Source organism: Pseudophryne corroboree, chromosome 5 (genome assembly GCF_028390025.1).
Source record: "Pseudophryne corroboree isolate aPseCor3 chromosome 5, aPseCor3.hap2, whole genome shotgun sequence".
Lineage (NCBI taxonomy): Eukaryota > Metazoa > Chordata > Amphibia > Anura > Myobatrachidae > Pseudophryne > Pseudophryne corroboree.
In genome coordinates, this window is record NC_086448.1 from 142233728 (window position 1) to 142258500 (window position 24773).

At 46.2% G+C, this 24773-nt stretch overlaps 1 protein-coding gene across 1 annotated transcript in view; it reads left to right on the forward strand.

The window, feature by feature from the left end:
- LOC134929573 (ATP-dependent translocase ABCB1-like) overlaps window positions 1-24773 on the forward strand; it is a 723752-nt gene that overhangs the window by 475851 nt on the left and 223128 nt on the right. The window contains exon 14 of the mRNA XM_063925164.1: window positions 15909-16013. Coding sequence (XP_063781234.1) covers window positions 15909-16013 — 105 coding nt within the window. The remainder of the gene's footprint in view (window positions 1-15908; window positions 16014-24773) is intronic.

Sequence of the window (24773 nt, forward strand, 5' to 3'; positions counted from 1 at the left end):
TTCCTTGCCAGAGGTAAGGGTAGAGGGAAAAAACTGCCGGCTACGGCTAGTTCCCAGGAGCAGAAGTCCTCCCCGGCTTTTACTAAATCCACCGCATTACGCTGGGGCTCCGCTGAGGGAGTCCGCCCCGATGGGGCCACGTCTTCGACTCTTCAGCCACGTCTTGGTTCAATCAGAGGTGGATCCCTGGGCAATGGAAATTGTATCCTAGGATTACAAGCTGGAATTCGAAGACGTGCCTCCTCGCCGGTTTTTCAAATCGGCCTTACCAGCTTCCTCCCCAGAAAGGGGATAGTTTTAGCTGCAATTCAAAAACTGTGTCATCAACAAGTGGTTGTCAAGGTTCCCCTACTTCAACAGGGGAAGGGGTACTATTCAACCCTGTTTGTGGTCCTGAAGCCGGATGGCTAGGTCAGACCCATTCTGAATTTAAAATCCCTAAACCTGTACTTGAAAAGGTTCAAATTCAAGATGGAATCGCTCAGGGCAGTTATCGCCAGCCTGGAATGGGGGGATTTTATGGTGTCACAAGACATAAAGGATTCATACCTTCATGTCCCCATATATCCTCCTCATCAGGCTTACCTGAAATTTGCGGTACAGGACTGTCATTACCAGTTTCAGACGTTGCCGTTTGGGCTTTCCATGGCCCCGAGGATTTTCACCAAGATAATGGCAGAAATTATGGTGCTCCTGTGCAGGCAGGGAGTCACAGTTATCCCGTACTTGGACGATCTCCTGATAAAAGCGAGATCGAGAGAACAGTTGCTGCAAAGCATGTCGCTCTCCCTAAGAGTGCTGCAGCAACACGGCTGGATTCTCAATCTACCAAAGTCACAGTTGGTTCCAATGACCCGGTTGACTTTTTTGGGCATGATTCTGGACACGAAACAAAAGAGGGGTTTTCTCCCAAGGGAAAAAGCCCAGGAACTCCAGAACTTGGTCAGAGACCTGTTGAAACCGAAAAGTGTGTCGGTCCATCAATGCACTCGAGTACTGTGGAAAATAGTGGCGTCCTACGAGGCCATTCCCTTCGGCAGGTTTCATGCAAGGACTTTTCAGTGGGACCTTCTGGACAAGTGGTCCGGGTCCCATCTACACATTCATCAAAAAAATCAGCCTGTCCCCCAGGGCCAGGGTGTCTCTCCTGTGGTGGCTGCAGAGTGCTCACCTTCTAGAGGGTCGCAGGTTCTGCATTCAGGACTGCGTTCTGGTGACCACGGACGCGAGCCTCCGAGGATGGGGAGCAGTCACACAAGGAAGAAACTTCCAGGTACTATGGTCAAGCCAAGAGGCTTGTCTACCCATCAACGTACTGGAATTGAGGGCCATATACAACGGCCTGCATCAGGCGGAAAATCTTCTTTGCGACCTACCGGTTCTGATTCAGTCAGACAACGTCACAGCCGTGGCTCATGTAAACCGCCAAGGCGGAACAAGAAGCAGAGTGGCGATGGCGGAAGCCACCAGGATTCTTCGCTGGGCGGAAAATCATGTAAGCGCTTTGACAGCAGTCTTCATTGCGGGAGTGGACAACTTGGAAGCAGACTTCCTCAGCAGACATGATCTCCATCCAGGAGAGTGGAGACTTCATCAAGAAGTTTTTGCAGAGATAACAAGTCATTGGGGACTTCCTCAAATAGACATGATGGCGTCGCGCCTCAACAAGAAGCTTCGGAGGTATTGTGCCAGGTCAAGGGACCTTCAGGCAGTAGCATTGGACGCCCTGGTGACACTTTGGGTGTTTAACTTGGTCTATGTGTTCCCTCCTCTTCCATTCATCTCAAAAATATTGAGAATCATAAGACAAAAAAGTCTGCAAACAATACTTATTGTTCCAGATTGGCCTCACAGGGCCTAGTATTCAGATCTTCAGGAAATGCTCACAGAAGATCCGTGGCCTCTTCCTCTCAGAGAGGACCTGTTGCAACAGGGGCCCCGTCTGTTCTAAGACTTACTGCGGTTGCGTTTGACGGAATGGCAGTTGAACGCCAAATCCTAGCTGGGAAAGGCATTCCGGAAGAAGTCATCCCTACTCTGATAAGGGCTAGGAAGGAGGTGACGGCGAAGCATTATCACCGTATCTGGAGAAAGTATGTATCTTAGTGTGAAGCCAAGAATGCTCCTGCGGAAGATTTCCACTTGGGCCGTTTTCTCCACTTTCTACAGACAGGAGTGGATAGGGGCCTAAAATTAGGCTTAATTAAGGAACAGATTTCGGCCCTATCAATTTTCTTTCAGAAGGAATTGGCTTCTCTCCCTGAAGTCCAGACTTTTGTAAAGGGAGTGCTGCACATCCAGCCTCCTTTTGTGCCTCCAGTGGCACCATGGGACCTTAACGTGGTGTTACAGTTCCTGAAATCTCAATGGTTTGAGCCTCTTCAAACGGTGGATTTAAAATTTCTCACTTGGAAGGTGGTCATGTTGTTGGCCTTGGCATCTGCATGACGGGTGTCTGAATTGGCGGCTTTGTCTCACAAAAGCCCCTATCTGATTTTCCATGTGGATAGAGTGGAATTGCGGACTCGTCCTCAATTTTTGCCTAAGGTGGTTTCATCGTTTCATATGAACCAATCTATTGTGGTGCCTGTGGCTACAGGGGACTTGGAGGATTCCAAGTCCCTTGATGTAGTCAGGGCCTTGAAAATTTATGTAGCCAGGACGGCTCGGGTTAGGAAAACAGAGGCCCTGTTTGTCCTGTATGCAGCCAACAAGGTTGGTGCTCCTGCTTCTAAGCAGACTATTGCTCACTGGATCTGTAACATGATTCAGCAGGCTCATTCTACGGCTGGATTGCCGTTACCAAATTTGGTTAAGGCCCATTCCACTAGTAAGGTGGGCTCTTCTTGGGCGGCTGCCCGAAGCGTCTCGGCATTACAGCTTTGCCAAGCGGCGACTTGGCCGGGTTCAAACACTTTTGCTAAATTCTACAAGTTTGATACCTTGGCTGAGGAGGACCTATTGTTTGCTCAATCGGTGCTGCTGAGTCATCCGCACTCTCCCGCCCGGTCTGGAGCTTTGGTATAATCCCCATGGTCCTTACGGAGTCCCCAGCATCCTCTAGTACGTAAGAGAAAATAAGATTTTAAACCTACTGGTAAATCTTTTTCTCCTAGTCCGTAGAGGATGCTGGGCGCCCGTCCCAGTGCGAACTGTATTCTGCAAGACTTGTATATAGTTATTGCTTACATAAGGGTTATGTTACAGTTTTGATCAGTCTTTGGCTGATTCTGTTTTGTTTCATACTGTTGACTGGTTCGCATATTCCAGGTTATACGGTGTGGATGGTGTGGATTGGTATGAATCTTGCCCTTGGATTAACAAAAATCCTTTCCTCGTAATGTCCGTCTCCTCTGGGCACACAGTTTCTCTAACTGAGGTCTGGAGGAGGGGCATAGAAGGAGGAGCCAGTGCACACCCATTCTAAAGTTCTTTATAGTGCCCATGTCTCCTGCGGAGCCTGTCTATACTCCATGGTCCTTACGGAGTCCCCAGCATCCTCTACGGACTAGGAGAAAAAGATTTACCGGTAGGTTTAAAATCTTATTTTCTCCTAGTCCGTAGAGGATGCCGGGCGCCCATCCCAGAGCAGACTGTTATTTGTGTTGATAGTCATTGCTTTCTGTTACACGAAGCTTGTGTATCCTTTATGTTCAGCCTGTTGCTGTTTTTAGTTCATGCTGTTAACGGGTGTTGATTAAAAGCCATGTTGTACGGTGTGTGGTGGTGTGAGCTGGTGTATTTCTCACCCTTGGTTAACAAAAATCCTTTACCTCGAAATGTCCGCCTCCCTGGGCAAAGTTCCTATAACTGAGGTCTGGAGGAGGGGCATAGAGGAAGAGCCAGTTCACACCCATTCAAAGTCTTCTAGTGTCTTATAGTGTGACACATGGGGTATAGTGTGATCCTGTGGATCCCATCTATACCCCATGGTCCTTTTGGAGTCCCCAGCATCCTCTACGGACTAGGAGAAAAGGATTTACCGGCAGGTATTAAAATCCTATTTTTTCACTGAAAATAAGAAAGCCTCACTAACTTTCCCTGCGTCAAAGGAGTTAAATGCTATATTTGAAAAAGCATGGGTAAACCCTGAAAAGAAGTTTCAGATCCCTAAGAGGGTTCTGGTGGCTTTTCCTTTCCCTGAGGAGGATAGGAAAAAGTGGGAAAACCCGCCGATTGTTGACGCATCTGTATCCAGACTCTCAAACAAGGTGGTTTTACCTGTTCTGGGATCTACCGCCTTAAAGGAGCCGGCAGATAGGAAAATTGATAACACACTTAAGTCAATGTATACTGCTTCTGGGGCCATATTACATCCCACTATTGCTAGTGCATGGATTGCAAAAACAATAGTGAAGTGGTCGGCTACCTTGCTTGAGGATTGGGATACGATGGATAGGGATGACGTTGCATTGTATTTACGCAACATTCATGATTTTGCAGGTTTTATGGTAGAATCCATGAAAGACTTGGGTTCCATGGCTGCGGAAATTTCTTCCATGTCTGTTTCAGCTCGTCGGGGATTGTGGCTGCGCCAGTGGTCGGCCGACGTGGAATCCAGAAGGAGTGTGGAGTCGCTACCCTATACAGGTCAGGCTCTCTTTGGGGAAGCTCTAGATGCTTAGGTATCCACCGCTACAGCAGGTAAGTCTCCATTTCTTCCCTCAGCAGCACCTGCTCCAAAGAAATACTTCTCCTCAGCTGCACAGCAGTCCTTTCAGCCAAACAAGCCTAGAAAGGCCAGAACATCCAATACCTTCTTTAGGGGAGGTAGGGTTAAGTCCAAGAAACCTGCCGCTGCAGGTTCCCAGGAACAAAAGCCTGCTTCAGGTACCCCAAAGTCCTCCGCATGACGGTGGACTGCAAGGCCTGGTGGTGGGGCCTGTGGGAGCGAGACTCGGACATTTCAGTCATGTCTAGGTATCTCCGGGCCTGGATCCTTGGGTAGTAGATATTGGCCCTCATTCCGAGTTGATCGGTCGCAAGGCGAATTTAGCAGAGTTACACACGCTAAGCCGCCGCCTACTGGGAGTGAATCTTAGCTTCTTAAAATTGCGACCGATGTATTCGCAATATTGCGATTACTAACTACTTAGCAGTTTCAGAGTAGCTCCAGACTTACTCTGCCTGTGCGATCAGTTCAGTGCTTGTCGTTCCTGGTTGACGTCACAAACACACCCAGCGTTCGCCCAGGCACTCCCACCGTTTCTCCAGCCACTCCTGCGTTTTTTCCGGAAACGGTAGCGTTTTCAGCCACACGCCCCTGAAACGCCGTGTTTCCGCCCAGTAACACCCATTTCCTGTCAATCACATTACGTTCGCCGGAGCGATGAAAAAGCCGTGAGTAAAAATACTTTCTACATAGCAAAGTTACTTGGCGCAGTCGCAGTGCGAACATTGCGCATGCGTACTAAGCGGATTTTCATTGCGATGCGATGAAAAATACCGAGCGAACAACTCGGAATGAGGGCCCTTGTGTCTCAGGTATACAGTCTGGAATTTCAAAGTCTCCCTCCTCATCACTTTTTCAAGTCGGGCTTACTAACTCTGTTGGAAGACAGCACAGTGCTTCAAGACGCTGTCCAGAAGCTGGTGGAGGCACAAGTCATTGTGCCGGTACCACCTCAAATGCTGAACAAAGGTTACTATTCGAACCTTTTTGTGGTACCGAAACCGGATGGATCGGTTAGGCCCATTCTGAACTTAAAGTCTTTGAACCCCTTTCTAAAGGAGTTCAAGATGGAATCTCTCAGGGCGGTGATATCAGGTATGGAAGAGGGGGAATTCCTGGTATCACTGGATATCAAGGATGCGTACCTTCACATTCCGATCTGGCTGCCGCATCAGGGTTATCTCCGCTTCGCATTTCTGGACTGTCATTTTCAGTTCCAGGCTCTGCCATTCGGCCTCTCCACAGCACCAAGGGTGTTTACCAAGGTGATGGCAAAAATTATGATACTACTCCGCAAGCAGGGTGTGAACATCAGTCCTTTTCTGGATGATCTCCTGATAAAGGCATCGTCCAAGGAGAAGCTGCTGCAGTCCATTGTTCTCACAACGCGACTGCTCCAGAGTCAAAGGTGGATTCTGAATTTTCCAAAGTCACATTTGGAACCAACCCAGAGATTGTCATTTCTGGGAATGGTCCTGGATACAGAAGTGCAGCAAGTGTTTTTTCCGCAGGATCCAATCCATGGTCTGGGATGTCTTGAAGCCAACCCGAGTTTCGGTTCATCAATGCATTCGCCTATTGGGAAAGACTGTGGCCTCATACGAGGCTCTCCACAACGGGAGGTCCCATGCTCAGTCCTTCCAACTGGATCTCCTGGATAAGTGGTCGGGATCTCATCTCCACATGCATCAGAGAATTCATCTGTCGCCAAGGGTGAGGATTTCACTCCTCTGGTGGCTTCAATTGGCTCACCTCCTGGAAGGCCGCAGGATCGGGATTCAGAATTTGGTCCTGCTAACATCGGATGTGAGCCTCAGGGGCTGGGGAGCAGTCACTCAGCAGACCTTCCAAGGACGGTGGTCAAGCCTGGAAGCCAGCCTGCCCATCAACATTCTGGAACTAAGAGCCTTCTACAACGGTCTTCTTCAGACGGTCCCTCTTCTAAGAAATCGGGCCATACAAGTGCAGTCGGACAACGTAACAACAGTGGCTTACATAAACTGACAGGGCAGAACGAAGAGCAGAGCGGCAATGTCAGAGGTGACAAGAATACTCCTCTGGACAGAAAAGCATGCGTTGGCACTGTCAGCCATCTTCATTCCGGGAGTAGACAACTGGGAAGCAGACTTCCTCAGCAGGCACGATCTCCATCCAGGAGAGTGGGGACTCCATCTGGAGGTGTTCAAGGAAGTAACAGATCTTTGGGGTCTACCCCAAATAGACATGATGGCCTCTCGTCTCAACAAGAAGCTTTGGCATTATTGTTCCAGGTCGAGGGATCCACAGGCAGTGGCAGTGGATGTCCAGGTGTCTACGTGGGTGTTCCAGTCAGTGTACGTGTTTCCACCACTCCCACTCATTCCAAGAATCCTAAAGTTTTTAAGTGGAACAAGGGTCCAAGCGATCCTCATTGCCCCAGACTGGCAAAGAAGGGCTTGGTACGCGGACCTTTTGAATCTACTGCATGAAGAGCCGAGGTCTCTTCCTCTTCGGGAGGACCTGCTACAGCAGGGGCCGTTCGCCTATCAAGACGTACCGTGGCTTCATTTGACAGCATGGATGCTGAGCACCTGATTCTTGCTCGGAAGGGTATTCTGAAGAAAGTTATTCCTACCCTCATACAGGCTAGAAAAGGGGTAACATCTAAACATTACCATCATATTTGGAAGAAATATGTCTCTTGGTGTGAGTCCAAGAAGTTTCGTACGGTGGAGTTTCAACTGGGACGTTTCCTCCTCTTCCTGCAAGCAGGTGTGGATATGGGTCTGAGGCTGGGATCTGTGAAGGTCCAGATTTCAGCCCTATCCATTTTCTTTGAGAAACAATTGGCTGCCCTCCCTGAGGTTCAGACCTTTTTGAAGGGAGTCCTGCATATCCAACCTCTCTTTGTACCGCCTACGGCGCCATGGGACCTTAACGTGGTTTGAGCCTCTACAGGAGGTAGAGCTCAAATTTCTTACTTGGAAGGCAGTAGCTTTGTTGGCCTTAGCTTCTGCTAGACATGTCCGAGCTGAGGGCGTTATCATGTAAAAGCCCTTACTTAATCTTCCATGAAGATAGAGCTGAGCTCTGTACTGGCCAGCAGTTTCTTCTGAAGGTTGTGTCGGCATTTCATATCAACCAACCTATTGTGGTGCCAGTGGCTACTGGCTCCTCAATTACTTCAAAGTCCTTGGATGTGTTAAGCAGACTATTTCTCACTGGATTAGGTTCACTATCCAGGGAGTAGACAACTGCTTATTCTACGGCAGGACTGCCGTGTCCAAAATCTGTTAAGGCCCACTCTACTCGTAAGTGGGGTCTTCCTGGGCAGCTGCCCGGGGTATCGCGGCAGTGCAACTTTGCCGAGCTGCAACGTGGTCTAGGTCGAACACGTTTGCTAAGTTCTACAAGTTCGATACTTTGGCCTCTGATCTAAAGTTCAGTCAGCCAGTTCTGCAGGAGCCTCCGCGCTCTCCCTCCCATTCTGGAAGCTTTGGTACATCCCCATGGTACTAATATGGACCTCAGCATCCTCTAGGGCGTAAGAGAAAATAGGATTTTGGTACCTACCAGTAAACCATTTTCTCGTAGTCCGTAGAGCATGCTGGATGCTTGCCCAGCGCTTCGTTTTCCTGCAATTGTTATTTGGTTCAGTACAACTTCGTTTTAGTTGAGTACTGCATTGTTACTTGGTAAGTAATGTTTCAGCTGTTGCTGAGTAGTTCAAGCTAGTTCACTTGACGTGCCTTGTATGTGTGAGCTGGTATGAATCTCGCCACTATCTGTGTTAAATCCTTCTCTCGAAGTATGGCCCTCATTCCGAGTTGTTCGCTCGCAAGGCGAATGTAGCAGAGTTACACACGCTAAGCCGCCGCCTACTGGGAGTGAATCTTAGCTTCTTAAAATTGCGACCGACGTACGCGCAATATTGCGATTACAAACGAGTTAGCAGTTTCAGAGTAGCTCCAGACTTACTCTGCCTGTGCGATCATTTCAGTGCTTGTCGTTCCTGGTTGACGTCACAAACACACCCAGCGTTCGCCCAGGCACTCCCACCGTTTCCCCGGCCACTCCTGCGTTTTTTCCGGAAACGGTAGCGTTTTCAGCCACACGCCCCTGAAACGCCGTGTATCCGCCCAGTAACACCCATTTCCTGTCAATCACATTACGATCGCCGGAGCGAAGAAAAAGCCGTGAGTAAAAATACTTTCTTCATAGTAAAGTTACTTGGCGCAGTCGCAGTGCGAACATTGCGCATGCGTACTAAGCGGATTTTCACTGCGATGCGATGAAAAATACCGAGCGAACAACTCGGAATGAGGGCCTATGTTGTCTCCTTGGGCACAGTTTCTAGACTGAGAGTTCAAAGTTTGGCTATATCACGTGTAGAAGGATAAAGATACCTTTATATGTCTTTTTTCTATACATTCTATGTAAGCATACATGTGAGCAGTATTCCGAACTAAACACTGAGGTGAACCTTACGTATAAAATTCACACACCCTATATATCACCTAGCCGGAGGAATTTGGGGTGATCCCCACATTTTTATATCCCCATAAGCAGCGTATTTAACATTTGTTCCTGGTACTGTGTTCTTTTTGCATAAATATCCCTGGGGAGTATGTTGACATAAGAACCTTGCCGAATAAAGAGCGATCGTAGTAAGCTTAAAGATACCTTTATGTGTTTCATCTGCATTCGTTCCATGTAAGCACGAATGTAAGCAATACACCATATCATCCACCGTGGTGAACCTTACTGTTAAAAATCACGTGTCTTGGACATTGCTTAGCCAAAGGGGTCTGGGTTGCCCCCCACCGTGACTTTCTGCATTGACTATATTTTCTGAACGCTGTTTTGTACTTTCTGGTTTTTTTAAATACATCTTCCTGGAAGCAAACCCTACAAAGAACCTTACCGATTTGAAGAGTATTGGACTCTAACTTACAAGGGTAATACATATAGTTACCATTCTTGTTCTGTGCCACTTGAGGTTTTTTCCTAAACCCTTTTGTGTATATGCTTTTCGGTGTGTTAGGTGACGCACCTGGAAAATACCTTGGTTGGCTGCAGTGAAAGTGCGCAGGAATATTTCAGATATCATTGTCATAGATGAAGATCCTGCATACCTGCTTCTTACAGCCATAACTATGCAGCCTTTGTGCACTAAACAGCTATTGTTCTGCTACACTGGAAACACTTGGTGCTGTCTTCACTCTGTTCTCTATGGCAGTCTGCACTACATGTGATTACTATGTCATCTGTATGCTACTCTCTGCATACTAGTAGCTTATGTGTCTGGGTGTCTGTGCCCATAACCTGTTGTAAATGATGTATGTGCAGGTGTTGACACTGCATCTAGGCACACACCAGCAGTCAGATGACTCAAACTATGAATAGTTCAGTTACTTAACCATAGGTGTTAGTTACTATATAGCAGGTACAGCCATTCACAGTTACATGTACACTGGTGATGGAGTGGAGCTTGAGGTTGAGTGGGGTGTTATGCAGTTTGCAAGCCAGTGAAAGTATTCTGCAAACAGTTAGTGGGACAGGGATGCTGGAACAGCTCTAGAACAGGTACAGTATTAACCAAGTCTCATAAAAGCTGAACAGGAGACTTTGTTTCCCATCCTGTCACTTACGCATTAAAAACAAGATGTCCCCTGCACATGCTCAGTAATGATCTTGGTGGCCATGTTAGGATAGGGCATAAATCCTCCCTCGAGAACAGGAAGTCTGAAGTCGGCGTAGTGTCAGGTGTCTTTCAAAAACCACATGCTTCTTATAGGGTGTGGGGTAATGATGACTCTGCTTTGTAATCTTTTCATTGTTCTGTCATGATATGCCTTTAGCTTATTATCGAGATTGCCTCATCAAGAATCTTTCATGTCTTCTCAATTGGCTTCCAACCAATTGTACAACACTTGGTACTGAAGGATTGGCGTATAGCTGAGGTAGTGCCATTATTTAAAAAGGGATCCAAAAATCTTCCGGGAAACTACAGACCAGTTAGTTTAACATCTATAGTGGGGAAAATATTGGAAGGAATTCTAAGCAACAGCATACAGGAGTATCTACAGTCCACTAGGATTATTAGGAAGAACCAGCATGGGTTTGTGAGGGACAGGTCATGTCAGACTAACTTAATTAGCTTCTACGAGGAAGAGAGCAATAAACTTGATCAAGGAAAAGCAGTGGATGTGGCCTTCCTAGAGTTTGCAAAAGCCTTTGATACAGTTCCTCACAGGAGACTGATGATCAAATTAAAGGAGCTTGGCCTAGGAAAAACTATTTGCACATGGATAAGCAGCTGGTTGGATAGCAGGTTACAGCGAGTAGTGGTCAACGGGAAGTCCTCAACCTGGTCCCCAGTAGTCAGCGGAATACCGCAAGGGTCCGTACTCGGACCACTACTGTTCAACATATTTATCAATGACCTAGAAATAGGCCTGGAAAGCACAGTGTCAATCGTTGCAGATGATACTAAACTGTGTAAGGTAATTAATTCAGAATTGGATGTGGAGTCCTTGCAGAATGCTCTATCTAAACTTGAACTCTGGGCATCTAAATGGAAAATGAGGTTCAATACAGACAAATGCAAGGTTATGCATTTTGGGACTAAAAACAAACTTGCATCCTACATATTAAATGGAGAATGCCTAGGGGAAACAGAGTTGGAAAAAGATTTGGGGGTATTCTTTGATAATAGGCTTAATAACCATACACAATGTCAAAACACAGTAAAGAAGGCAAGTAAGGTGCTAGCGTGCATAAAAAAAAAGAATTGAGACAAGGGACTCGGATGTAATCATGCCGCTGTATAACACATTGGTACCTCCGTACCTGGAATATTGTGTTCAGTTTTGGGCACCATTGTATAAAAAAGACATCAGTGAACTTAAAAGTGTTCAAAGGCAAGCTACTAAATTGATTAAAGGTCTAGAAGGACTGGACTATAAGTAAATACTTACTAGGCTGAATATGTATACACTAGAAAAGAGGCGCCTAAGAGGAGATATTATTAATATCTTCAAATATGTAAAGGGACATCACAAAGAGTTATCAGAGGAATTATTTATTAAAAGAACACAGTTTAGGACATGTGGGCACTCGCTGTGGCTGGAGGAGAGAAAGTTCCGAACGCAACAGAGGAAAGGGTTCTTCACTGTTAGGGCAATCAGGATGTGGAATTCCCTGCCAGGGAAGGTGGTAATGGCGGACTGTGTAATTGGATTTAAAAAAGGAATGGATAAATTTATGAATGAAAAAGCTATCCAAGGTTATAATACTTAAAATATCAACGTGGTTAATCCAGGGGTAATATGAGTTATAGTAGCTAACTAGTCATAAAACATTATTCAGCAAGTATGTAGAATCATCACAACTTAAATCAGGTTGAACACGATGAGCAATTTGCCTCTATTCAACCTCAAATACTATGTTACTATGTTACTTTATTATATGTTTATGTTTGTACATATATTGTCAACATCTGCATGGAGATTGTAGGATTTGCATGGGGGGGTTTCCAGAACTGGGCGGAGCCATTACGGGGGTGGGGACTGAGGTGACCCATCATATGCTGGGTCCGTAAAACTAGTGTGTGTGTGTGTGTGTGTGTATATATATATATATATATATATATATATATATATATATATACACACACACACACACACACACACACACATATATATACACACACATACATACAGACACATACATATACACATATACATAGCATATTAAACATGCATATATATATATATATATATATATATATAAATATGTGTGTGTACACACATACAGTACACATATATATATACACACACACGTATATATATATATCTATAGTGTGTGTGTTTGTTTATATGTATGTATGTATGTGTCTGCACATGGATATATTATTATTATTATTATTATTATCCTTTATTTATATGGCGTCACAAGGGTTCCGCAGCACCCAATTACAGAGTACATGAATAATCAAACAGGAAAACAGCAACTTACAGTTGATGACAGTATAGGACAAGTACAGGGTAAATAAATACACATAGTTACATCAGCAGATGACACTGGAATAAGTATCAGGTGGCCGAAGACTGCTGGAGTTGATGCAGTTGAAGATTACTAAAGTAAGAATGGATAAGCACATGAGGGAAATATTTATATGTACTATAATTAAAATAAACTTTTATTGCTCTTACAAGTGCCACCAGGAAGACAGCAGGCTGCAGAGGACGCTAGACAGCCATTAATAATACTCATGCAGCTAAAAAAATAAAAAATAAAAATAAAAACATTTTTTTTTTCAGTGGAGGGGGGTTTCTGGGTGCTCGGAACACCCCCCCCCCCCCACCCCCGGGTGCGCCACTAATTCCCTATTCATCTTCAGCCTATCCCCCATTGAAGTGGATGGCCTGGCATGAATATGTAACTGATAATGTTGTCGCTCAGTTCATTCACAAACCTTCCCTGTCAGACAATATAATCTGATAGAGGATGTTTCCCCTTGAACTGTTGGTATTGCTTTCTGTTATCTGACTGTTTATCTATGTCTCTTTAGCCTGTTTTGAGTTACTGGTTTTTGTACAGTAGTCTGTGTATTTGGTTTCCCATGTGTTCCTACCCCAAGTTCCCTTTCCTCGTTGTTGTTGCTTGCTGTACCCCTATATTGCAAAATTTCAATAAATATTATAGTGCCATTTGCCTTCCTTATGTAGAGAAGCCACCATCACGTTTAGTATATGAGCTCTTGTGATTGCCTAGCTAGCTCTTGACTGATTTACTGATCCAAGTCCATCTGAGCCGCAGCTTGGGTGTTCCCGCCTAGACTCAGTTCCCACATAAAGGCCGAACATCATCCTCCCGGTATCGGATTCTCGCAGGACTTGGATTCTATTTAAGATGCTGCGGCCTGAACTCTGTGCCATTTCACAATAAAACACATTGCCATTTGCTACGCTGTCCTCTGCTGTATTTGCTGTGCTGTGTCCACAAGTGGCTGTGCTCCAGTGACTGTATATAGGGACACACTGACTGCACGCTGCTGTATGCTGCGCTATACTCTGCTGTATGCTGTGCTATACTCTACTGTATTAGCTGTACTTTGTCACAAGTGGCTTTGCTCTGTGGTGACTATATGTAGGGTCACAGGGACTTAACACTGCTGTATGCTGCGCTATACTCTGCTGTATTATCTGTGCTGTCTCCGCAAGTGGCTGTGCTTTATAGTGACTGTATATAGGGGCATGCTGCTGTATGCTGCACTATACTCTGCTGTATTAGCTGTGCTTTGTCCACAAATGGCTGTGCTCTATGGTGACTGTATGTAGGGGCACACTGACTGCATACTGCTGTATGCTGCACTATACTCTGCTGTATTAGCTGTGCTGTATCCAAAAGTGGCTGTGCTCTATAGTGACTATGGAGGCACACTACTGATTGCTGTGCTGGACTCTGCTGTAAATTGTACTGTTTGGTGCACTTTACCCTAGTGTGCTTTGCAGAGGCGTAACTAGGGTAGGGCGAGTGGGGCACGTGCCCTGGGCGCCTTGGCAGGCCCAGCAGAGGGGGGGCGCCGCCGGCGGCCAGGGCATCATGCCCACTCACCCCCGTCATGGTGCAATGTGATGGGAGGAGAGCGCAGCGTCTCTCCCTCCCCTCAATGTCCTCACCGCCGCTGCCACACTGCCAGCAGCGCTGTGTGTGTCCAGGAGACTGGTGTTAGCCAATCAGAGCTTGCGGACCGGCTCCTGATTGGCTGCCAGTCTGCGAGCTCTGATTGGCTAACGTACCGGCACCACATAGCACCACATAGCCATAGCCACCACCGGAGACCACATAGCCGCCACCAGAGCGTTGAGGGGCAGGAGAGGTGCTGCGCTGCACTCTCCTCCCCTCACATAGCACAGAGAAGCGGTGAGTGATGGGGGGGGGGGGGATCTTATATCTGGCACTGTGGGGCATGTATCTGGCACTGTGGGGCAATGTAACTGGCACTGTGGGGTATGTGACTGGCACTGTGGGGCAATGTAACTGGCACTGTGGGGCATGTGACTGGCACTGTGGGGCATGTGACTGGCACTGTGGGGCATGTGACTGGTACTGTGGGGCATGTGACTGACACTGTGGGGCATTGTAACTGGCACTGTGTGGTAATGTATCTGGCACTGTGGAGCATTGTATCTGGCACTGAGGAGCATTGTAACTGTCACTGTGGGGCAATGTATCTCGCACTGTGGTCCAATGTATCTGGCACTGTGGTGCAATGTAACTGGCACTGTGGGGCATGTAACTGGCACTGTGGGGCATTGGATCTGACGCTGTGGGGCGCTGTATCTGTCACTGTGTAACTGGCACTGTGGAGCACTGTGTATCTGGCACTGTGTAAAAAGGGGACTCTGCATGTGTACTGTGCAAAAATTGAATGAAGGTGTGCTAAGAGACGACACAAGGGATAGGTGATAGTGTGCTGAGAAGCGACACGGGGTAGGTGATAGTCATGTTGGCACACCCCATTTTCAGTGGCCACACCCCTTCCAAAGCGTGGTCACACCCCTTCTGGTGCGTGGTCACGCCCATTTTTTCAGGGCGCGAGCACATACTACTTTTGGTGTTTTTTTTTTGGGGGGGTGGGGGGGCGCCACTCTTCATCTTTCCCTGGGCTCCGAAAACCCTAGTTACGCCTCTGGTGCTTTGTTCACGTGTATCTATATGCCATGCGACTTCACGCAGTTTGAACCGAGCTATGAGTTAAAAAAATATAACTCTATTGTTTGTACTGTTCTTTGAAAAAAATAAAAAAAAAAAGCTAAAATCGCATAATGTGGCCCTTTTCTTGTTTCTACAGTATTATTAACCTCAATAACCTTAATTTCCAGTCATTTTCAGTCAATTTTGACCACCACACAGCTCACATTACTGTTTTCACCAATACTAGTCAAAGGCTGCAGCGTACTGGCTGGTTACTAAGCAACAGAGCACTGGCACAAACACATGGCAGTTTATAGCACATTTATAAAACATTGCCAAAGCGTACCCAGTAGTACTAGCGTACTAGTCAGTGTCAGGGTAGCGGGAATACTTTTGTTGGTGTGATGCCTGGACCTGTGTGGGCAACATTTACTACCGTGTTTGCCACATTTCATGCAATTGAATCATTTGGTCTTTATCAAAAGAAATTCAAATAAAGGATTCAATCTCATATTTAATGTATGTTTTTCTTTCTTTTTTTTTACTTTTACAGGCATTTGGCGAACAAGATTATGTAAAAAGGAGTCAAAGAACTAACTTTTTATCAATAATGTTATTGATCATGGGATTAATTGGTTTAATGGCACATATTACCATGGTAAGACATGTATGAAACATATGGCATATATCATTAGGATATTTCTTGTGTTAAACAATGGGCAATGTAACAGTGCTTACATAGAGATGGAGCCAGTCTCATTGTTGCTATGGCTATTCACAGCCGCCACTAGTTTGGCGTTGGACATTTACCCGTTTACTGGCTTGTTTGTATCAGCATACCCAAGGCCAATAGACTTAGCATTGTGCGATCACGAGTGCGAATGGTCACAGTCACACTTATTCACTACAGTGATGTGTGCACACGTGCATATGCATTGCGGCAACAATGAGGCTGGCGACATCTGCAAACTTATGTTTTTTGTTTATGATAGAAATATTAAGATGAGAGTGTGTCAGATTTTCTGGTTATATTAGAATGCAAATTCATTGTACTTCAATCAGTCTTGCCAGAATAATTCTACAATCAGTTTTCGGGAGTCCGTAGAGGTAGATTTACCAATGTGCAGGTTGTCAAAGATGCAGATCATCAGAATCCTTCCTATTGATAGTTATAAAATATCAGTCAAAGCCACTGATGCTTTAATATCTCGTAAATCTACTACATATTGGCCCTCATTCCGAGTTGATCGATCGCAAGGCGAATTTAGCAGAGTTACACACGCTAAGCCGCCGCCTACTGGGAGTGTATCTTAGCATCTTAAAATTGCGAACGATGTAATCGCAATATTGCGATTACAAACTTCTTTGCAGTTTCAGAGTTGCTCCACACTTACTCGGCATCTGCGATCAGTTCAGTGCTTGTCGTTCCTGGTTTGACGTCATAAACACACCCAGCGTTCGCCCAGACACTCCCCCGTTTCTCCGGCCACTCCTGCGTTTTTTCTGGAAACGGTAGCGTTTTCATCCACACGCCCATAAAACGCCGTGTTTCCGCCCAGTAACACCCATTTCCTGTCAATCACACTACGATCGCCGGAGCGAAGAAAAAGCCGTGAGTAAAAATACTATCTTCATTGTTAATTTACTTGGCGCAGTCGCAGTGCGAATATTGCGCATGCGTACTAAGCGGAATTTCACTGCGATGCGATGAAAAATACAGAGCGAACGACTCGGAATGAGGGCCATTGTCAAAAGTGAAAGCTGTCTCCATTCATGACTTTGTTTTTGTTTTCCTAAGCCGGCGCTCCTAGGTGGATGTAGCCAAAGTGCTGCCATGGTTTTGTATAAACACTATATATGAATAAACAACGACACAGGAGTACAGAATGGCATATATGCCTTACAACCCTATGAGGTCTATGTACTAAAACTTGGTGAGAGATATAGGGACAGAATTAAAGTATCAACCAACCAGCTCCTAACTGTCATTTTTCAAACACAGCCTGCAACATGGCAGTTAGGAGCTTTATCATCGTCCAATTTATCTCTGCCCAAGGGCGGGATATTCAAAAGTGAAAATGCAGCCACAACACAGTTTTTGGACATTGGCTGCATTTTCAATATGTACTAGGATAATGCCAGCTTGTGCTAGCGTTACCCTATAGAAGCCTATGGGTTTCATTTTGCATTTCCAGTGAAAAGGATCCAATCGGATCCCTCCCAGCACCCTCCTTGGCCCTTACCTCCATCTGCGCATGCACAGAGGAACTCCCAGGTCCCGTCATCGCTCTGTCCTTTGCGGAATTGATGCTTAATACATCCCACCCCTAACAGTGATATGGACCATTGCGAGATAGTTGTCAGTGATTTAAATCTCCAAACCTGATTTGCTTGTACTTTATCTCTGTCCACTTTATCACACTCTAAGGCTTAGTACATATTACCCAGTATAGTTAGAACGGTCGCCATTCTGGATGTATAAATAACACTGCCCATATCCTGGTACCCAGGTTGGTAGGTACCAGGACTGGTAGGTACCAGGTATTTATTTATTCAGGGCCACCCGGGATATAAAAAAAAACTGTGTGGCCCTCAATAAATAAATAAATATGTTTTTGAGCCCCCTTCAGAATTAAAGAGTTATCTGTACCCCAAAATGTGCCTTCTTCAGTGGCATCTCTATAATGGATGTCGAGTGTGTAATGCCCAGGGCTCCAGAGTCCAGGGGGCTACACCATATACCCAGGGGAGTTTCAACAGAGGAGGGGGCCCGTGTTCACCTCCGGGTGGGCCCCCTCCTCTGTATACCACTATAGACTCAGGCATTGTGCCGGAGTCTACTGTGTATGCACAGGTCTCCGTAAACATGGCGCCCGCCATGATCCGGAGACCACTTTTGCTACCGCGTATACGCGGTGCCATTTTGCGTTGATTTCCACTGCGATTGCAGCGTGCAATACTGGACTCCAGAATGGAACACTGGACCATACTATTGCACCCATTATAGATACGCCAATGCGCACACCCATACATTATACTCACTTCTCTGGAGTACCGCTTTGGTGTTAGTGCTGCACAAATCACTGTGAAAATGGTGATGCGGTCAGTTTACCAGAGATTTGCTCATGTGCAGTACAAAATCACCAGGAACATGGCACTGGCGCCATACTCTTGGAAACCTGCATATGCACAGTAGACTATGGCACCGTGCTAGAGTTTACTCAATTGCCCAGTGCCAGCCTGTGACAGAAGATAGGGCAAGTACGGAGACTGCACACTGCTCCCCTCCTCTTTTCTTAGATTTTTTTGTGGCCCTGTGATAATTTGGTTCAAATATCTGCATCTAAATGAATGCTAATAATATCTGTGGCCTCTTTATAAGATGTCATCCACCACTAAGCATTTATTGTCTCAGTTCACAAAATGACCACCCTTACTCTGCTCATGAAATCTGATGTTATAAAGTAGCACTGATATTATTTCAGTATTCACTAATGGGCCATGAGGCAGCCATGACAGTCAGGAGTGCAGCCAGAACTTTGTGGGCCCCATAGCAACATTTTGAAGGGGCCCTTGTCCCAATGCTTCTAGAAGAAACTTCTCTGCAACAGCTGTTAAAATTATTCCCCATAGTAGTGCCCTAGTTAATTTTCTGATCCATAGTCTGATCCATAGCCCTCGATTACATTACTGTATGTCACGTTGTAGGGCTGCCAGTACACATTATGCAGCACAGTACTACAAATTCACATTACGACATACAGTGTATTCACTTCATAGTGTGCAGTGCCACACTACAGTGCCTCTACTTCATATTGTGCCCCAGTTCAAATTACGTAACATTATAATATCCTCAAGTTAATTATATACCACACTAGCTGAATACCGGTGCTTCGCTACGGCATGAGGATGGTAAATTAGAATTATAGTTCATTAATTTACAATGGTTTGAGATCTAGTGTATAGACATATCTTGCTTCCCAGGCCCACATTGTGTAGTGGCTGGACCGCTTTTTGGTCCTCCAAGGGACTCTGCTCTTCCCACTATACAACTCTCAGTCTGTGGCTTCTTGCTGCCTCCATTACCCTCCTCACATCATGTCAGTGCCCCTGTGAAATGATCAATTTATTTACAGTTTCTTATATAGTGCAGCACATTATGCATCTCCTGATATACTCTGTGCTGCTGGGGGACCCTGCTCCTCCCACTATATAACTCTCAGTGTGTGGCTTCCTGCCAGGGCCGTAACTACGTGTGTGTCAAGTGGGCTTGGCACACAGCGCAGTTGCTCTGAGGGAACATGTCCAGCAGCATGTAATGAGTCAAACTGCGGAGAAGAGCTGCAGCGGAGAAGGAGGAGGAGGGAGGGTTACTGGAGCCACAGCAGCGCTATTTCATTGGTAGTAAGCGCCACTGCAGCAGGCCCCTCTCCTTCCGTATTGGCTGCCCGGCGCTGCTGTGGATGCTGGGATGCGGTTCCTCCATCCCAGCATCTACAGCAGCACCGGGCAGCCAATACGGAAGGAGAGGGGTCAGCTGCAGCGGCGCTTACTACCAATTAAATAGCGCTGCTGCGGCTCCAGTCCCCCTCTCTCCTCCTCCTTCTCACCTGCCTGCACCAAGAGGGAGCTGCACGAGGAGCCTGACTGCCAGCGGGGAGATGGTAAGTAGCTCTCTCTCTCTCTCTCTCTCTCTCTCTCTCTCTCTCTCCCTCTCTCCCTCAGGGGGACACCATCTGCCATAATGTGTAAAAAGGGGGCCTGGCTGCCACAATGTGTAAAAAGGGAGACTGGCTGCCGCAATGTGTAAAAAGGGGGACTGGCTGCCGTAATGTGTAAAAAGGGGGACTGGCTGCCGTAATGTGTAAAAAGGGGGCCTGGCTGACGCAATGTGTAAAAAGGGGGACGCTGGCTGCTGCAATGTGTATAAAAGGGGACACCGTCTGCCGTAATGTGTAAAAGCGGGGACGCTGTCTGCCGTAATGTTAAAAAAAGGGACGCTGTGTGCTGTAATGTGTAAAAAAGGGAACGCTGTCTGCCGTAGTGTTCAAAAAAGGGGACGCTGTCTGCCGTAATGTGTAAAAAGGGAACGCTGTCTGCTGTAATGTGTAAAAAGGGGACGCTGTCTGCCGTAATGTGTAAAAAGGGGGACTGTCTGCTGTAATGTGTAATAAAGGGGATGCTGTCTGCTGAAATGTATAAAAGGGTCTCTACCTGGTGTAGTGGCGCTACTGTGCAGCGTAATTTGAATAATGGAGACTACTGTGAACCGTAGTCTGAATTGCTATTATTTTGTGACCACGCCCCTTCCCCATGAAGCTACGTCCCCATATATTTTTCACGCACCTACGGCGCGCTCTGCCCCTATCTTACATAGGGGGGGGCGCCAATGTCGTTTCTTGCACACAGCGCTTAAATGCCTAGTTACAACACTGCTTCCTGCTACCTCCATATTCCTCCTCACATCATGTCACTGCCACTGTCACATGAAGCCCTGTTGTCACTGACATATCATGCATGTCCTGATAAAGGCTGTGCTGCTGACCCACCGCTAGGGGTGCGTTACCCCCAAAGTGTTTGTTTTCTCAGATTGTAAGTCATATGTGTAGCAAGTTTGGTGTAAATTGCTCAAGGCAGTCTGGAGTTATGCGGTCTCCTGAAATACTTTGTGCTGCTGTCCCACCCCTAGGAGTGCAAGGGGTGTTTTACCTCCATAGTGTGTGTTCCCAGATTGTAAGTCATATGTTTATCAAGTGTGGTGTAATTTGGCTGTGGCATTCCTGAGTTATGCTGTCTACTGATATTCTCTGTGCTGCTGTCCCACACCGAGTGGTTCTAGGGGTGTCTTACCCCTAACAGTGTCATATGTGTACCAAGTTTGGTGCAAATTGCTGCAGGCATTCCGGAGTTATGCTAGAACATACATACATACATACATACATACATACATACATACATTTATTTCCGTGGATAAACAGTGACATTTGTAAAACCGGTTCTTAACAAGCACCTGGGACCTAAGGAGAAGCTACCTACCAAGTTTCAAGATTGTAGGCCTTGTGGTTTAAGAGATTTCGTAATGAGTCTATCAGTGAGTCAATCTCCTTTTTTGCCTTATATATATATATATATATATATATATAGTAGATTACAATAAGGTCCAGGCCAGGGGCCATACCTAGATATATTGCATGTCCCAAGACAAAAGTTTGTAAGGGCCCTTTGTATCACTCAATGGTGAAAAATGTATACAACACATGCAACTTTGACAGGAAAGATGGGCTCATCTCAGCTCTGGGCCCCATAGCAGCTGCACTCCCTGCACCTAAGGTTGCTACGCCCTTTCAGACAGTTGAACCTGGCTTAGATTTCTTTCTGTGCCTATCTTAAAAATTTAAGACAAACCTTAGTCATTTGGGGACTTTAGGCAGTAACTATGGGTGCCAAAAACAATTGAAACCTTAGTGGTCTAAAGTAAAACAAAAATATGTTAGAGACCTTCTAGAGATCTCAGAAAGTCGTCCAAATGCTGTTGAAGTTCTTAATTTGTCTTCAAGCTCCTGAAAGCATCAGAAGAAGTTATAGTAGCCTATCTGATGTAAATCTGTTTTCTCTTACGTCCTAGAGGATACTGGGAATCCATTTAGTACCATGGGTATAGACTGGTCCACTTGGAGCAATGGGCACTTTAAGAATTTGATAGTGTGGGCTGGCTCCTCCCTCTATGCCCCTCCTACCAGACTCAGTTTAGATAATGTGCCCGGAGTAGCCGGTCACGCTTATGGAAGCCCCTGAAGAGCTTTCTGCATTTATTTTTCTGTTTGTTGTTTTCAGGCAGGACTGGATGACACCAGCCTGCCTGCTTTGTGGGACATAGGGGGGGATGGGGGGGGGAAACCTCTTGAAGGGATAATGGTTCCATCCCCCACTGACAGGGCACTGAGCTCCTGAGGGAACTATTCGCAAGACCCACCATGGCGAGCGTACATTCCCGCAGCATGCCGCCACCCCTAACAGACCCAGAAGAAAGAAGAGTGGTGAGTACTAAGCCGTCATCCCAGTTAGCAGGTCACCGGTCATTATGGCGGCATGAGGTTACGCAAACGCATGGCTTCTAACCGGGGCGGATTACATATCCAGACTCAGTACACAACTGTGTCTCAGTACAAGGTACACAGTACCCAGACTGGCAATCAAAGCCTTAAAACGGATCTGTCTCTATTTTAAGCACAAAATTACCTCAGCCAGTATAAAAAAGTGGGAAGACTGTGCGCCATTGAAGGGGCGGAGCTTCACTATGAGCAGATCCAGCAGCTCACCAGCGTTATTTTCCCTCTGCAATGGACACAGATGCTGACCGACAGGGACATGAAGCTCCTCCGATGTCATTCCAGATTACCTCAGCGGTACCAGGGGGTCATAGCAGAGGGGGAGTGATTATTAGTGTACTAAGTCCCCAATCTGGGTACTTAGTCTGCAACCCGGCTAAGCTTGACATTATCAATAAGGGTGCTGTGCGCTGGCTCCAATATCTCTGTGTCTCCCTGGAAGGACTCTTTGTGGGTTAATTCTGCTTTTAACATTTCCTGTGTATGTGTGCTGTTACATTTACAATATGTCATCCAAAGAGTGTGTTTCATGTATGGCAAAGTGTTCCTCTTCCCCAGGGAGCTCACTACTATGTACTCAGTGTAATGCACCTTCTCAGGCTAGCAGGGCTTAACCAGCGTGGCTGGATTCCATTAAAGGAATGATTTCCAATATCTCTAATAAATTGTCCCACCATGAGAAAGAGACGCAATACTTAGGAAAGTCTGTGCATGAGAATATGAATAGAGACTCAGTCCCCAAATAAGCGTCTCAGTCCCCTGCCATTTGTCCACAATAACGAACTTTGGTCCATATCCTGCAGTCTGACTCTGACGCAGATGGGTCAGACATGCAGGAGGGTGAGGTGGACTTAGGGGGGGGGGGGATGCTGCTCTGTCACAGGGAATAGAAGCTCTTATAGAAGCTATCAGAGATGTTCTGCAAATTCCTGATAAGGTGGCAGAGGAGTGTGAGGAATCTTATTTTTATGTAAACAATGAGTCCTCAGTCACTTTTCCAGCTTCAAAGGAATTGAATACCCTGTTTGAAGAACTGTGGGTTAAGCCTGATTAAAAAAAAATCAAATCCCTAAGAGGCTACTCTCATCCTTTCCTTTTCCTTCAGAGTATAGGAAAAAATAAAAAAAGTTCACCGATAGTGGATACATCAGTGTCCAGGTTGTCACGAAAAATTGTATTACCTGTCCCTGGTGCAGCCTTCCTGAAAGACATGGCTGATCTGAAAATTGAGACTACACTAAAATCCTTGTACATGGCTGCTGGGGTGGCTCAGAGACCCACTATAACTTGTGCGTGGATTACTAAAGCCACTGCTAAATGGTCAGGTAACCTAATTGAGGGGTTGGATTCCTTATCTAGGGGGGAAGATTGTTTTACTCCTGCAACATATACAGGACTCTGTGAACTTTATGTTATGCACACCAGTGCCTGCAGGAATGTACTGGTGTCTGAACTGTTATGCACACCAGTGCCTGCAGGAATGTACTGGTGTCTAAACTGTTATGCACACCAGTGCCTGCAGGAATGTACTGGTGTCTGAACGGATAGGGATACAAAACAAATGAACTCACAGGCAGACTGGGGAATATGACATTACATACACAGAAGGTGATAGGGTAACAAAATAAACACAAAGTGAACAGAGAAGCCCAGAGGCTAAGAAACTGGGTGTCTCTCTAGTATTAGGAATGCTCAGATGGAAAAAGCAAGATGTTGTGTTTTAATACATAGAGAACCCGAAATGCTTTTGCTAAGGGCAACAGCAAAACCCTAAAGGGTTACCAACGGGTGTGGCAGTAAACTCCTTGGTCAGAGATGGAATGATAGACACAAGTAGAGTCTCCACAATCCTAATCCTCACTTGCAGTGCACAGGTTCAGTTTACTGCCACTAAACTGACACCTGAACACCTTGCACAGTGAGAAAGGATTTAGGCAGGCAAGTCTGAGAATACAGCCGTAAACTTGCTAAGTTCACAGAGTAGCAAAAGAACCCCAGCAAGTTAAACGACTGACTCCAGTCTTACTGCTAGGTCTGGATTGGCAGAGTGTAGTACCAAATCCCCAGGCCTATTTGCAGTAAGCAACAACAAATACAAAGCTACACAGTACTGGCTAACTTTCAGGAACTAACTAACCAACAAAGATTCAGCAGCATCTGCTTAACCTGAGAAGAGGGTTTATAAAGCAGGTGCTGTCCACGCCCCACTCAGACCTCACAGACTGTGAGCACAAAAACCAGCACCGGATCCCCTGCCGTGCACAGAGCCTGTAACCACTGCACAGCAAAAGACCCGAACCGGAGTATCA